General features: G+C 39.6%; 1 protein-coding gene across 1 annotated transcript in view; it reads right to left on the bottom strand.

Annotated features, from left to right (window-relative positions):
• Positions 1 to 17560, bottom strand: part of SLC6A4 (solute carrier family 6 member 4) — a 101635-nt gene that overhangs the window by 43806 nt on the left and 40269 nt on the right. The window contains exon 3 of the mRNA XM_075196880.1: positions 835 to 969. Within this exon, the coding sequence (XP_075052981.1) occupies positions 835 to 969 (135 nt within the window). The remainder of the gene's footprint in view (positions 1 to 834; positions 970 to 17560) is intronic.

The raw sequence follows: 17560 nt of genomic DNA, 5'->3' as shown, positions 1-17560 counted from the left end.
TACAGAACGGAAAAGATTTCTGTGTACTATAGTAACGGCAATGGAGGAGCCCCTGGAAAAAGTGCTTCGACATGCAGTTCCCAGAGCTCCACTAAGGGGCAGCACTAAGTCAGTGAAAACGGACCATGTAACTGGTAACGATGCTTTAAAGTATACAGCGAATAAATATACTGATGCTATTGAAATCCAATGATGAATCCTTTTAGTAAGGAGGTGCAAATTTATCAAAGGGCGATAGGGCACTTTAATGCTTTCCCCTATACATCATAGGGTTACTGACGGCAATTGCACTGCTATGGAGAAGCCTAAAAGACGTCCATAGGACAGGAAGACAGGCTTTGATCCCCAAATGTGTAGGATGATTCCCAGTATAGATGCACAGAGGCTGATTCCGCCACTCATCCCAAGCAAACATTTGGTGGCCTAATGTGGTGAATTCTATCCATTCAGTGGTCACTTGAAGGCCTGTTACATATGGATGATCTGCCGACTAGAGAAGGATGAATACAATCAGAAAAATTATGGTCAGATCATTACTGGCTATATGGCGTGGGCAGCATAACGGTAGTGTAATTGTGGAATGCAAAGGAGCTGGTATCTACAACTCTTGGAATAACAATTGTTATTTGTTTGCTATTTTCAAGTTATTACGTATTTTTCCTTTACCTAGTATAAACTAAAAAATATATCTACTTTTTTCTGGATAAACAGAAAATGGATTATCAGGAAGCAAATCGATAACTATGAGGGATTTCTGAATTTCGTAACCAACTGATTATGTAACTATTTTCAGCCACATTATTTTCGACAACAGCATTAGAATCATCATCTTACCTTTAAATAAGGGACATATTTTCCTCCATATAGAAATACAGCCATTTCTGTGATATTGACCCAAGGCCAACTCCATATAAAAAAGAGGAATTCCACCAAACACAGCCATTATCACATATGGAAGGAGAAACGCTCCTGGAATGACAAAATATTTCTGGGAATTAGATCTCACTGCTTCTTTCATCATAAATGAACTGTTAATTATACTGTATTTACAAATACCATGATATCACGTTAGCGCACAGAGCCTATTTAGCAAAAATAAATAGGACAAGTGGTACTTACCTTTACAGAGCTAAAATGTAGAACCCTTTAATGGTTCTTATATATGTGCTGTGTTCCTTTTGTCGGTAGTGTATCAGGACATGCCTTTGCCACTCAAGCAATTACAAGCGATTTTCCCTCACTTGCGACTTGAGACTGGCTAATAATTTGTGTCTCCGTTAAACTTATTTCCTCTATTACAGTTATTGTGGAACTACGTTTTGCAGCAGCCACTGGCAGCCATGGGCATGCTGGTGCTTGTGGTTTCACAAGCTACAGTGTATATAGACAGCCAAAGGCTGCCAGGCTTACTGTGATGTTCAGTCCTACAATAGCATGGAAAAATGGAGTGGCATATTTGTTACTCCAGTGGTCCTCATTTTTTACAATCATCATTACCCCAGAACCCTCTGACCCAGGTGTGCCGGAAAGACCCTAGTTCAGTACAGGGCTCATTGAAATTGCCTCTTTGCTCTTTTTAGGGGCCACACCATAGAGACTCCCGCCCTGTGCCTTTACTGTACTGAAGTTACATGTGAACGCCCCTGAATTCACCTCTCCAGACACAAGAGGCCACATAAACAACATGCCAACTTTTGAGATCTCCCTTCCAGGAGGGGAGATCTCGCTGGTGATTTTTTTTGGGGGGAGTGGCCAAGCGGGATATTTCAATTGGCCCCACCCCCTAATGTGTCACAGTCAGTTTGGCCTTTTATAGTGGGGAAGGGGGGGTGTGGCTGGACCGCAATGATGCAACTAAGCCCCACCCCTACCAGCCAACTAATCGTACGGGCCAGAACCGGGAAGTCTCACGGACATTCCTGCAGAGTAGGCAACTATGCCCTAATTCAGGAGTAAGTTTTGACCGTTGCACACTGCATCAATCCTTCATTTTAACACATCACAAATGGACTAACGTCCATCTCTAAGTCAGGGCCTTTGTGCCCCTCACTTCATTACCAGGTTAATTTGCAGTGTGCAGTGCATAATGTTTTGACTGCTACTGGGATTATAAGAGACTCTAGTTAGCCTCCCCTATTGCCAGATCCAATGTTAATATTATCTAACAATAACTGACAAGCAAGCTATTAATAGATCCAGTTTGTAGATCTATTAGTGCAGACTAGCGAGAAAGCCATTACTTTGCCTGCCTGTCACACAGGGGATGTCCTAATGACATCACAATAGGACATCACAGGATTTCCCTCTCTAATGTGTAAGTGCTGTGGCCTCCACATTACAAATTTTATTTATGAATGCTGTATGCTGCCATCATAAGGCCAGGAATTAAATAAATCAATACCTAGGTTCAAGGCTGGAACCTCAAGTTGTCACAGCCAGTGTAAGGGCCGCCAATGCAGGGGCGGGCTGGCAAATTTCAGCCCGGGGGGTGCACAGGCGGCCGCATCACATGACACGCGATGCGGCCGCATCATCAAAGTCTAAAACTAAAAAGTCCTTCAACAAAAGTAAAGTCCAGGGAAATTCATATTGCAATCCGTCTACCATTGTGATAAATGAATAAATGTCAACTGTAATACACAAATACTATTATATTCCAATTGTGTCCGTAGTTAGAGATATTGAACTGAACATAGTATCACAGTATACACAGCAAAAACATATAGCTCTCTGCCATCTTCACTGTAATGAAAATCTCATGATACTTGTTGTGCTAAAAAAGACAGGATGTGGTCAAGTGGCTTTATTAATCCCACAAACTAGCGGGCAATCAAACCACTACAGCATAAAAAACATTAACTATAATACAACATTATTTATTAATCCTCATAGGGACTAATATATGAAATGAATCATAGTGAGGTCATACAACTATCAAGAGAAAATTAAGAAATTGAGTTGTGTACTCTATTTCCCTATTTAGGCCAACATCTTTAAGAGCATGAAAATAATTGATCCAGTAAAACTCTCACTGTGGAAGACTTTTATAGCCTTCACCTCCTCTACAGTCTAATTTCATGTGTTCAATCTCTATGCATTTGAGACCCACTTGACTAGAATGGTGACATTGGGCAACAACACTATTCTCCATTTGTTCACTGAACCTAAGCTTTAGCGAGGGCATATTACACAGCTGAAAAACACCAACAAAACCATATAAGGAGATGATCTACATAGCATGTGTCACAACAAATAAAATCACATATTAAATAATGTTGAAAATATAATTGTAGTATGTTCGGAGAGTTTTCTTAGTTTTTTAATCATGAGATCAATAAAATGATTATGTTTATCTATCATATCAGCATCAGTGGTTCCATTGTGAATTGCATCTGATATTTATACATAAGTAAGATGATCTCACGGATCCATTCGGTTTAATATGACAGAAAAAGATAAATGCAAAAAAAGCACAGGGTAATTTATATAGAGCACAATTTATGTGACACAGAAACGTAACACTAAATCTCTGGGCACTGCACAACTGACTACATTGGTTTGTGAGCATATGTATTTATCAGCAACATTTGAATCAAGTGAAATATTGGAAATATACTCTATATTTTTCATCACCTCAAAGTAACAAAATCTTTACCCCTTTTTAATCATTTAAATATCATATCCCAGAATAAATTATATAATATAATATAATATAATAATATAATATTTTTGTGGATCAGGCACTTAGAGGTCTATTTATTAAGACCCCTACTTTAATAAGACTCATTGCTGCAATTAAAAATATTTTTTCTGCCAATTATTAAGTAAATGTCCCCAGGGCAGCTGAGCAGCGCTCAAGCTCCCCAATGATACTGTTGGCAGTGGTAAGAGGAGTTTTACTGCTACCTACGCCAGTCTTGGGACCTTTTGCTAATGTTTGAGCTGGTATGTGCACTTTAATTGGAAGCTCGAACTTGAGCTTACAGTTCCAGACTCTATTTTTTTTTAATTTAGTTAAAAAAAAATAGAAATAACCAAGAAAACAATGCTTTTTTTAAATAATAAAGTATATTTCCTGTGAGCACTATCTTATTACATTACATACAGAAGTTTTCAAAGAGTGGTTTCAGCGGGTGGTAAGAGTAGAAAGGCTCTCCTTTGCAACCTCATGTGCGGGACTTGCTCTGCTAGATTGGGGTACTAATTTATCTGTACTAGATTCGTGTAGTACTATCTCTGGAATATTTTCCTTGATTATATATCAGAATTGGATACTTCAGAACCAGTTCTTGATGATCCATATGAGGTATTTTAGGCATGTGTTATACTCTACTAAATAGAAAATTGTTATGATTCCTGTGTGCACACATTGCAGATTATTACTAGATATTAAGACAGATTATTTTATTTGTGTTTTAATAAATAAGTCCACTGGTACAATAAATTTAACTATTTTCTCTCATCTTAATTTTTTCATAGGATATTTGAGCACCTCTTTCTGTCTGTCTGTGTATCTATCTGTCTGTCTGTCAAAGAGATACAGGTGGAGGACATATGTGTGACAAAATAATAGTAAAACGTCTGATTTAACTTACATGTTTCAACTTTTCCACAGCAAGCAGCAGCCTGACAGGGGTGTGTTTGCAATCAAAACAGAGCACTTTCATTTTCCTCAAATAGAGGCATGCTGGCCGCTGGGAGTCCCATGTCTTGTTTCAGGCTACCCCCCTTCCCTCCCTACACCCCTCTCCCTCCCTCCCTTATTACATTACAGAAAATAGACCACATACTCCAATTTATCACTCAATGGTGTGGGATTTACTATTTTTATACAGTTAAGACCATATAATGATACATGTAATTTATTTGCCTTTTTTGTTACCTTTTATTTGTACATTCTGTTGTATAAGGACTGGGGCTGTCAAACAGCCCCCTCCGGATGTATATACTGTCACCTACTTTGGCTTTCTAAAGTGTATGTATACACTGTGTGTTAATACTTCATAAATAAAGTTATAAAAACCTTCAACAAACTCCCTTTTAAAGGCAAGGTGGGAGTGTCATCTGTCCATCAAGTGAGGACTGTGGGAGGATTGCAAACTATTTAAACATGTCTGATTCATTGCTCAGTTGAGACTGATGCCAGATAGTGAACACTGGCTAGGGAGTTGGTCTCTGTCAATCCAGCGTTAGGGTCACAAGAAAAAGTGTGGAACTCTATGCTGTCAATTTACTTTACCATCCTGACAATAAAAGCAAAGAAAAAAGTAAGAATGTGTTTGTGTGTGCATCACCTAAAATGTGCCCGTGTCACAAGTGGTATCAGAAGTGGGATAATCAGGGAAGCAAGTTTCCGCTACCCAACCCTTGTAGACATTAATATGGAGAAAGTTTTGAGAGCCCTCATGAATGTGGCCGCTGCACAGCAAGAGCAGCAAGCTCACATGCTACGAGTTGCAGAGGCACAGGAGGAAAACACCAGTCTCTTAAGAGAAGAGTTAGTCCAGGTGAGACCTGCCAGAAATGTACCACTTGGTCTCACTCTGCAGAAAATCTCACCAGCTGATGATACAGAAGCGATATATGTCCTTTGAGAGAACTACAAAAAGGACAAATTGGCATTCTGAAGTTTGGGCTGAAAGACTGACGCCATATCTAACTCGCAAAGCTCAGCGAGCTTATTTTGATTTGAATGAGGGCCGGGCCTCTGATAATCCATGCTTAAAGTCTGAGATATTGGCTCGCATTGGGGTTTCAGGACCAGGCCGAGCCCAGCGATATCACGATATGTCAAAGACAAACCGATCAGTGCACAACTGGCGAAGCTTTCCAAATTTTTTTAAAATGGCTGCAGCCAGAGGAAAATTCGCCTACTGGGATTATTGAAGTTTTGGTGATAGAATACTTCATCCAGGGGCTGAATTGTGGTTTGCAAAGATGGGTAATGCAATTGGACCCACAGACTTATGAAAAGCATGCCACCGTGGTGGAGAGGTTTTGTGCTTTACAGCAAATGACCAAAGCACCTGAGTTCATGCCAATGTCAACGCCACCTCAAAAGCCAGATTTGACAATCCTTGCTCAATGGTAAAAGTTCTACTGACAAAGGGCTGGTTACCAAGCTGTCTAGTCCAAAGTGATTTGAATGTTGTGAGCCAGGCCACTTCTGAGCTGAATATCCTAAACTACCGTAACCCATGGACTGTTCTGTTGCGCATGTTAGTTCCTGCTTACCTAAGCTGTTATACTATGAGTCCCACATAATGGTCCTTGTTTGTTCCAGGTGACTGTGCTAATCAACGAAATTATTGTCCTAGCTTTGGCTGACTCGGGAAGTTAGCCTACATTGGTTTCCAGCTCTGCCTTGCCCGAAACCATTACTACTTGGTTGTCCAAGGTTTTGTGCATATGTAGGACAACTCTGGAGTAATAGAGAACTTCTGCCAGTCACACTTAAAAATCAAACAGTTTTGGTGGTGGCTGACATAGCGCCTAAACTGCCCCATTCATTTATTCTGGGGAGGGACTTTGCACTGTTTAAAGAGGTCCTTAGTAAGTAAATCCAGGTGGACATGCCGACAAGTGATACTACGATCAGAAGCCCTGTCTCAAAGGATCTGTATAAGAAACCACAACATCTGGATCTCAATCTTTGGAAATGGCCAAACCAGAATGCTATCCTGGGGGTCGGGGAAGGACTTTCACAAAAGTATCCCCATGCGGGAAGGCATTGCCACTCCAAAGTAGCATTGACTGGAGATGTCCCAGATGAGACCTCCCCACCTGTCGGTGAGGATACGGACTGGTCAGCAATACCAATTTTGTTTTCTTTTGCAGGACTTTACCCATGACCAGCTTAACGATGCAATGTTAGAACATGCATTTAAAAGTGTGACTGAAGTCAACGGTGTAGAGAAAGCCACCCAGCTTGCAGAAGGTATACCATATTTTATTGTTAAAAGCTATTTTTTATATAGAGTTGCTATTGTACAGGGGGAAAAGGTAGAACAGTTAACAGTTCCTCAGGTTCATGTACCCTTAGTGTTAAAAGCGGCACATACACATGTCTGTGGGGAACACGTGGATGAAGATAAAACACGGGAATGAGTTCTGCTCAGGTTTTACTGGCCCAGTGTACACATGGCAGTAAAAAGATATATCCGGTTATATCCTATTTGTCAGAGAACCTGTCCCAAAGCCATGTACAGAGCACCTCTTACACTAATATCCCCTTTGAATGTATAGCTATGGACTTTGTGGGGCCACTGGAGAAATCCGCTTGTGGGCCACAACATACCTCAAGCCTCAACAGGGTTTAGTCCATTTGAATTGTTGTTCGAGAGACAGCCCAGGGGTATCGGAGAAATGTTGAAGGAAGGGTGGGAGCAGAAAGGCCTTAAGGAGCTACATCTGGTACTATTTGTGTCCTAAATGTATAAGAGGCTGGGAAAGATAGGGCCCATTGTACAACAACATTTAAAGAGGCTCAGGAAAGGCAAAAGATAAGTTATGATAAAAGTGATGTATTTTGATCTTTAAAGCCTGGGGACAAGGCCCTAGTCCTAGTCCAAACCCACGAGAGCAAACTTTAAACCCACTGCTAATGTCCGTACGAAGTCCTAGAGGCTGTCAGTCCTGCCAATTACAGGGTACATCAATTGGGGAGGAGAAGGGAGGAACAAATATACCATGTCAATCTCCATAAACCTTGGTACGAGGACATCTTTCCTTGGGTAGTGAGTACCGTCATTGAGTCTGTAGTTCCCATAGAGCCAGCTTTATCTGCAAGGCAAAAACAGCAGACTGGGGAAATGATACGCTGGAACAGGGTGAATGGGGTAGTTTAGGTGGGGGAGGCAATTTAATTTATTGGTGGTGCTATTTCATTTAATAGTGTTTCTATTAATTTAAGATGGGGTGACTGGACCTTTCATTCAATGCTGGGTTGGTTTGGGGGCTATCAATTGAATGTGGGGCTGAGTTTGGGGAGAATGAGGTCTATTTATTAAATGTGAATATGAATTATTTAATGCCGAGATGTGGTAAATTGTTATATTTATGAAACGTCAATGCTATTAATTTATTGCTGGAGTTGTTTGGCGGTAGGGAAATAGATTTATTTATTAAAAAGGAATATTATTAATTTAATGTTTGGGCTGGTTGGAGTGATATAGGTCTATTATTAAATGGGAAGACTGTTAATTTAATGTCAGGGCTGGTTGAAGGGTGTTGAAGTTCAATAATTGGATGAAGGTGGTAATCAATATTTTCTGTACACAATGCAATTAGTATGCAATCAAATAATTATTATTACAAATAATGTACATGTAAATAAGATTAATCTATTCATTTCAGTTACTAAAAAATATAAAGTCATAAATAGGCTAAATAATGTTTTTGCAATTGCATGAGAACGTTTCCGGTATTATTTATGTAACGTTCGCTCTTTGCGAATGCTAGTTATAAACAGTAACAGTTTTTCATACACCAAATACCCTGGACACAGGGATCATAAAAACTAGTTTATACAGGTCTAGAGAAGGGAGCCTGAGGAAAGGACACTTGGCAATCTCAAGGAACAATGACCAGAGGAATCCATCAATGCCATGTCGAGTGGGAAGTCAAGACCCTTCAACCTATTAATGAAGACCTTAATACTGTAATTATGCATCTTTATGATATCACTGCTTTTTGCAACTGTACTGTGTATAAATTGTTCACCTCTGGCTTTGGAAACTAGAGTGTTCTCATACAAGCTTGTGCTAGTACTAACAGGCGCATACTTATACATACCAAACTTTGCCTTGTAATATATTTTGTGAATAAAACCTTTGTGCTTTAGAAACACAGCAATCACATCAATCTTTATTGGTAATGATAGGTATGGATGTAACAGCTTGGGGGCTTGAAAAAGCAGACTTCACTCTATTCCAGGTCTCGCAGACCTAAGAATTTTGGTTTCTCAACAAATGGTGGACGCGTCATAGAAGGTAGGAACGCTTATTGTTCTATCATTTTTAATTTACATCTTGTGTTGATAAACCGAATTCCTGCTTTAAGAGTTTCTCAGGAGGAGCTGGAGTGAATCTAGGGATGAATATAAAATTATTTTACATAGTGCTAATTGCGTTTGCTATGACAGCAATGTTTGTTTAAATAGCATATATTATGTTTCTATACTGCCACAGTTTTAATTATAGATTTATTATAGGTTTTGTTTTGCGCATGTGTGGGGTGAACCGAAGACAATAGTTTGTATTAGTGCGCAATGTGGACGGTTAATAGTATCGTCTAGAGTGGCAAATAGTTTGTATTGGTACACAATGCGGATGTTTAATGATATCGTCTGGCTAAGTAATTAAAACCATTAGAATATGTTACAATCGTTAGAATTGTATGTTATATCCTGTTTTAATCGAATAGTTTCCAGATGTGAAGTGGGAATCCTCGCTTAAAAAAAAAGGTTTTCCTCACTGGAAAAAAGTCCAGAAGAGAAGAGCAAATCCTCACTGGAAAGAAGTATTCCAGTGGGAAGAGTGAGAGGATGTCACTTTAGAAACATCCCGCCCCAGCGGACGCGCAATCGTGTGCAACCTGTATTAGTTATAATTTGGTATTTTCTTAAACCTACCCATACGTTCTGAAGGACCACAGATCATGGGAGTCAGGCAGGCATGACAAGGGGCCACATTAAAACAGGTCAAAGTATATGGTAGAACACAAAGGGTCTGCAATATACATTATGTATGTAATATGGTCAGAAAGCAACTGTGTATTGTGAGAAGTGGAAAAAGAAAACTAATAACTGCTGAATGTGTGAATGATTTTCCATATGTTGGTAGCTTTGAACCTGATATATTGAATACAGTTAAAGATCATATTTTTATGCCAAGTTCAAGAAAATTAAGGCTTAAACATATCAGGTGCTTACATTTTTAGCAGTGGTTTAAGCAAGGTTTGGTGCAAGAAAATTAGTGCAGACGGATAAAAAAAATTGTTTAAGCCTGATAGGCAACAGCGTCACCTCACCTTATGTGGATAGTAACAAAAAATGCAGCCAGGGAAAATAGTGAGCCTTGTAAATTATAGCCTGCTTTAAAAAAAAAAAAAAAATTATTCATTTTTGTAAAAGGGATGATAATGAGCCTACATTAATGTCTGCTGTAGCACATACATTTCAGTTACAGGAAGGTTCACAGATATCAGAAAGGGGGGGGGGGGACTGCCCCACTCTCATTTACTGCTGCAGACACCAATAAAACCCTTTCACATACTAGTGAACACTGGAATCTCTATTGTGCAGAGACATTAGTTTCAGCTATTGTCCCTGGGTGCAGTTAGAACAATAGCTGTTCCTAATAATAAGATAAAGATATATGGTTATGCATTGCAATTGGAATGACAATAGTTTAGAAAGCTATTAGCATTAAGATATATATTCATTTAATGGCAGCAAATGTCATTGAATATGCAGGATAATCACTGAAGTCCGGTCTGCACCTGTAATCTGCCTTATGGACTAAGGATGGACAGGACATTGGATTGATGGTTAATTTAACTCCAGTTAGGATTAAAAATTATTGGGAGGGGCCTACAGAGTAGTTTAAGATTTAAGTGAGATTAATAAAATAGTTGAGAGCCAATTCCCTGTAGTGCCCAATCCAGCTGTTCTCTTGATGCAAATCTTTTTTTCTGCAAACCATCACTATTATTATTCTTTGCTGTTTTCTTCTCCATCCTTACCTTTTCTGTCAAGTACCTCTTTTGTCCTATAAAGGGATACAATATACATAGACAGTGTTCCAAGGGTTTATAGACAGCTTCAGTACCTTGTCACAAGCTTTGCATGACTGTTTGCAATCTCTTCAATCAAGTAATGGATTCAGAATATAAGTGCAGTATTGCTGTGTTCTGATTTGTTTGTGTCATCAGTGTCTGATACAAACACTTGTTGCTATTTCTCATAAACAGGACACAAGATTGCAAAGGATAAGTTACAGTCTGGAATGGCTGGAATGGCAAAGGTCAAATACTTCGGGAAATTTCTCACCCAGAGGCTAAGACATTTTGACAACGGACAGGATTAAGGCTATACTACATGACACTGCTGCAAAGCCAGCAACAGATTTATACTTTTTTATGGTTGTATGTGTACTGTAGATCCTGAATACCAGGTTTTTCTATATTAGCTTTACCAGTGCAGGAGTTAGTCTCATCCTCTAACACTGAGCTTGTCTCACATACTGAGGAGTCAGAGCAAGCATTCTTTAATCTTAAAGAGAGTTTGACTAATGCACTTGCCCTGGGAAAAACCTTTTGAGTTATACTGTACTGAAGCTGCAGGTTATGCTGTTGCAGTCTTGACACAGAAACATGGTGATGTTAGCAGACTGGTAGCATACTATAGTGCACAATTAGGCACTGTGGTAAGATCTCTCCCTAGGTGTTTAAGGCGACTAGCAGCAACCGTTCTTCCGGTAAGAGAGAGCGATGATGCTGTACAAGGACATGATTCAACTGTCAATGCACAACATGCGATATCTGCCCTCCTAAATTCTGCCCAAACTAGGCTTGTCTTCTCAGCAAGATTTGTGAAATGTGCCTCGAGATGCAGAAAGGGTGGAAGGAAAGAAGAGGAGACTCGGGCTGAAGGTGAATTTGGCAGGTATATATTTACGCATGCTTGTATGGAATATTTAAATCAGACCTTTACAGCAAGACCTAACATACATGACACCCACTTAGATAATGTACATTTTACTTTTAATTTTACGTTTTATACAAATGGGATTTGACATAGACAGATGGACACAGGAGAATTATGTACTGGTTATACTGTTGTAAGTGGCAAAGGTGATGTAAAAACTGAACCCCTTAGCTCACCTCACTTAGCCCAGGTAGCTGAACATGTGAGATTGAGAAGGGCATGTGAGTTGGCAGAGGGAAATCAGTTATTATATACACTGACTTTAGGTATATATTTGGGGTAGTGCATGACAATGGGGCTCTATGAAAACTTAGGAACCTTATGACAGCAGCAGATACACCTGTAGCGCACTCACATCACATTAAAAGACTTCTGACAGTGATACAACTACTCCAGGAAGTAGCCGTTATCAAGTGTAAAGCACACACATATGCCAGGGACCCCATATCACTTGATAATGACAGAGCAAATGAAGCTGCTAAGAGAGCAGCAGGCTCACTCATATAAACAAATGTGACCAAATTAATGACTTTTGAAGCTCTCAGTGTACAGACATTAATAGAAATGCAGGATTTGTGTCCCATACAGGAGAAGGGATGTGGTTAAAGGGTCCTCCTCTGGACTCTGGAAAGATGGACAAAGTAGGCCAGTAGCTCCCAAAGCATATCTTTTGAGCTTAGTAGAGGCAGCACATTGTCTGACTAACCTGGGTAAGGTGGGTATGTGCAAATTGATAAGAGCATATTGGTGTGCACCGGGTTTCTATTCACAGGCTGGTAAGAAGGAAATGTCTTGTTTTACTTGTTTGAGAAAGAATACGGTAAGAGTGATACCAACGGAGCCATTTCACATTCCTCCTACAGATGGACATTTCCAGGTTATACAAATCGACTTCATCCAATTACTACCCTGCAGGAATCTCAAATATGTATTAGTATGTATTGATATTTTCTCTAATTGGGTAGAGGCTTATCTAGCTGCTACTAATACTGCTGTTTTTCTGCTATGAAAATCGTTCAGGATTTTTGCTTTTAGTTTTGGCATCCCTAAAATTGAAAGTGATCGGGATACATATTTTACTGGGGATGTCTTTCAGTTCATGTGTAAACTCATGGGTATTGATAATAAGTTACACACTCCCACTTTGAATGTAGAGAGGGTAAATGATACTATCAAGAACAAATTGAGTAAGTTGATGGCTGAAACGGGATTGGCGTGGCCGGAGGCTTTGCCACTAGTCCTCCACAACATCAGAACAACTCCTAAACCACCTCTTAACTTGTCACCATTTTAAATACGTTTTGGCAGACAACCTCACTTGATGACAGATTCCCAAGATGATTTAAAATATATCGAGGAACTGACTGTTCAATATGTTATAAATAGGAGCAAACAGTTGAGACAACAACAAAGGAATTTCAAAATACTGAAATGCCAGACACTAACTCTCATGATGCTGAATCTGGGGAATATGTTATGAACTGCAATTTTCATATGCTCAGGTTTTTTAACATATAGGTGGGAAGGTCCGTTCCAAGTGTTGATGACCAGCACCACATCTCTGAAAGCAGAAAGAAATACTTGGATCCATTCCACCCACTGCAGAAAAGTCAACAACAGGAGAAGGTTCAAGACAAGGCCGAGGCTGACACTACAATCCCATCACTTGTGAATCTGTTCCATGAGACTTAAAAACCGCAGTGAATAACATCTGAGCCAAGGATTTCCCAAGGACTACTCAATCATCATGGAGTGACAGTTTTTATTTTTTCTATTTGTTTTTCTCATTCTTATTTTTTTTAGGACAATCTATTTTGCAGCAGTAATCAGGTAATGGAGATTGGTTCAGTTGATGGTACTGATGTTGTGGAAATGAAGGAGAATATGTTGGCATAATCAGTTCAACCTAACACATTATTCAATTCAGTGGTAAAGAAAAGGTCTGCTAACCCTGGAGCTCGGGAACAGTGTGAGGGGCTATTTTCTGAAGGATATTTGTGTTTGTAAGTACTGTGATCCCATAATCGAAGAGAAGTGCATCCAGCGAAGTCAGTCTAATAATAACTTGAACCTAGGCGAACATCCATTAGATGATTATCATTCATTGGTTGGTAAGGTCTAAATGCTGGGTGTGCTCTTACATGCCTCAGGACAAAATAATGTAGGATTAGTACATTTTCCACTAAACATCTCCCGAATTATAGAGGGGGGGGGAGACCAATAGAAGGGAGATATAATATTACAAGGTCCCCTAGTTTAAAAAAATTTACCAATACTCAGTAGACTGGTCTCTGCTGTGTCTAAATCTTTCACATGCAAAGAAACTTGAGTATTGGGAAGCTGAACGGAATGATCAGACAATAGCCCTCCCCACAAGTGTTGATGAAAGACCCTTCGCTATTATTAGAGTACAATTAACTAAAAGAGCTGAAGGATATCATAAAATATGTTTTATTAATAGACATAAGAAAGTGTTGGTTGGGAAGGTTCCTATAGGTTACTGCTTAAATGTTATCCAAGCTGAGACTTGCCTTAAACAGATGGAAAAGCTAAGCGTGGGGAACTTTGCTAAGGTATTGTGTAACACTGTAACTAACCGTTTTGTGCCTAATATCCTTCCAGATTATGTATATTACATTTGTAGGTGAAGGGCTCACAAATGGTTAACTCTGAGCTCCAACAGAATATGATATCTAGGAAAAGTATTTACTGAAATAATCTCCCATGAAAAAATTACTGACATTCATAGAAAACCTCACCTCCATATGTACACACACAGTATGAACACAAAGTCAAACAAAATATGATTCCAGGGGAAGAACCTTCAGCTGCAAATTCTAGAATTCCCAGGGTTTCGATACTTGGTTGCATTAGACCTCACCAAGATTGCTCGGGGAAACCTAAATTATAAATATATACCTGGATTGACATTACCAAAATCTACGATGACACGCTTAGGTATACAGGTAAGTAGCTGCAAACATATAAAAAAGAATTAGTACAGCATACAATAGTACTTAATTATCTCACTACAATTACTGGTGAATATAGTGTGACGTTATCCATCTAGTTTGATGAGAAGTGCTGTTCCTGCAGAATGGAAACAAGAATTGGTAACTGGCATAGGTAAGTTCATTATCCTTATAGCTGGTGTCTTTATAGTAATTGGCTTATGTATCAGATCTGTTTCTGCTGTGTTGAAGTGTGGTAAACATTCGACTGAGTTCACCACAGAAAATTACAATGTGATGTTATTAAGAGGGATGGGTATCACAGAAAATGAAGTGTTATATTATAATCCTGCAATAGAATATTGAAAGGGTGAGAGTGTTGGATACACTCTCAAAGGGTGGACTGTTGAAGTTTAATAATTGGATGAGGGTGGTAATCAATATTTTCTGTACACTAATATTGGTTGTGATGCGATTAGTATGCAAACAAATAATTATTATTGTAAATAACAACATGCAAATAAGTTTACCCTACTTACTTTAGTTAATATAAAATATAAAGTGGTAAACAGGCTAAATAATGTTTCCAACATCTGAATTACATGGAGCTTGGTATCATTTTGTTTGCAATTGCATGAGAGCGTTTCCAGTATTATTTATGTAGCGTTTGCTCTTTGCAAACGCTAGCTATAAACAATATCAGTTTTTCATACACCAGACAGCCAGCTCTCAGGGATCATAAAAAAACATTTTATACAGGTCTAGAGGACAGAGCCTGAGGAAAGGACACCTGGCAATATCAAGAAACAATGACCAAAGGAATCCACCAATACCATGTCGGGTTCCTGAGAGGTCAAGACCCTGCAACCTATGAATGATTCTGTAACTGTGTACCTTTGTGATGTCACTGCTTTTTGCGACTGTACTGTGTATAAATTGTTCACCTCTGGCTTTGGAAACCAATGGCTATGCTATACTGTACCGCCACTGTCCATGTAAAATAGACCACCCCATGCACGGGGAACTTTTGCTAGAGGCCCCCTTCAAAGGCTATCGCTGTGATATCTGTCTTCACCGTCAATGGGGCTTGTTAAATAGGCAAAAGTCCTGCATTTAGGTCTGTTTCCACTTTCATAAATTGGCCCCTTATTTTGAATTTATATTATGTATTTATGGTTATAAAGTCAGGAAGTAAGTGACATTCTGTACAATATATAGGCAGCTTAAAAAGGAATGATTGAAATAGGTTTTTATCCACTCAGTGCTCAGATGTTAATTTTGAATTATAGTTCCAATGCACATGCACAATTATATAGCTGACCCTCATACCCAGTACTGGATTTGATGAGAGATAATATGATGAGCATAGCATTTGGATATTTTGCAAATCATTTATGATAACCAGCAGAGCCATAACTAGACATTTTAGTGCCCTGGGCAAAGGAGAACTTTGGTGCCCTTTCCCCCCTGCATTTGGTGATGTACAGCCGGGGAAGCATAGCCATTCTATAGAGGAGATGTGCCTAACCTACTACTAGAGCAAGACCAGCGCTGTGCTATGCTCTCCTTCCTGTTCCTGCAGCTTTAAATACCTGGGGCCTGATTCATTAAGGATCTTAACTTAAGAAACTTCTTATTTAAGTCTCCTGGACAAAACCATGTTACAATGCAAGGAGTGCAAATTAGTTTTCTGTTTTGCACATAAGTTAAATACTGACTGTTTCTTAATGTAGCACACAAATATCAACTTTAAATTTCAGTGTACAAATAAGCTATCAAGTATTTGTGTGCTATATGAAAAAACAGTCAGTCTTTAACTTATGTGCAAAACAGAAAACTGATTTTCACCCTTTGCAATTTAACATGGTTTTGTCCAGGAGACTTAAATAAGAAGTTTCTTAAGTTAAGATCCTTAATGAATCAGGCCCTTGGTACTGCTGGTGTCTATGATAAATTAATAACATTTCCATTTAATAAACAGGCTCATTTCTCCTCTACCAGCAGCAAGATTAAAATAATAGAATTCACATTTAATACAAAGGTCTACTTCCCCACCAGACCAAAAATCAAATTAACAGTCCCCTCTCCCTCGTTCGCTCCAGCTCCCTCCCTGTCTGTCCTCTCCAGTTACCTCTTCCTCCCCTGTTCTCTCTAGCCCCCTTTCCATCCCTGTTCTCTCCAGCCCCCTTTCCATTCTCTCCAGCCCCCCCTCCCCGTGTTCTCTCCAACCCCTCCCCCCCCCCTGTTCTCTCCAGCCTCCTGTCCCTCTTCTCTCCAAACCCTTCCAAGCCCCCTGTTCTCTTCATCCCTGTTCTCTCCAGCCCTCTTTCCATTCTCTCCAGCCCCCCTCCCCGTGTTCACTCCAACCCCCCCCCCCCCCCGCTGTTCTCTCCAGCCTCCTGTCCCTCTTCTCTCCAAACCCTTCCAACCCCCCTGTTCTCTCCATCCCTGTTCTCTCCAGCCCCCTTTGCATTCTCTCCATGTGCTGAAATGTGACACTGCCCTTTGGCAGCACCACATTCATATATACCTGAGGGCTGCAACTTGAACAAATAGTGGCGGCCGTTGTTCTGGCCCTAATGGCCATGTAAAAAGCGTAACTCTTCTTGTGTCCAAATGAAACGGTTTTGAATTGTGCGCACTTTATTGTAGATTCCTACAACATGGGCAGTTAATATGCTTCTTTGTGAACTCAACATGGATGTCTCCATGCATTATGTCCAAGCACTTCTTAAGAGAGTACAGAGTATTTTATGGGTTAGGGAAATCCCTCCCTTGTACCATAATTTATCATTTAAGTGTTAACGAATGTGAGACTCAGAGCAGAATTGTGGACATATTTATACTAATTGCTTTATATTTTCTAGTTTTGTAGATGAAGTAATTTCAAAGTATTTTAATA

The sequence above is a fragment of the Mixophyes fleayi genome, chromosome 2, assembly GCF_038048845.1.
Source record: "Mixophyes fleayi isolate aMixFle1 chromosome 2, aMixFle1.hap1, whole genome shotgun sequence".
Lineage (NCBI taxonomy): Eukaryota > Metazoa > Chordata > Amphibia > Anura > Limnodynastidae > Mixophyes > Mixophyes fleayi.
The sequence above is the reverse complement of the archived record's forward strand: the minus strand, read 5'-3'. Positions and strand labels throughout refer to the sequence as shown.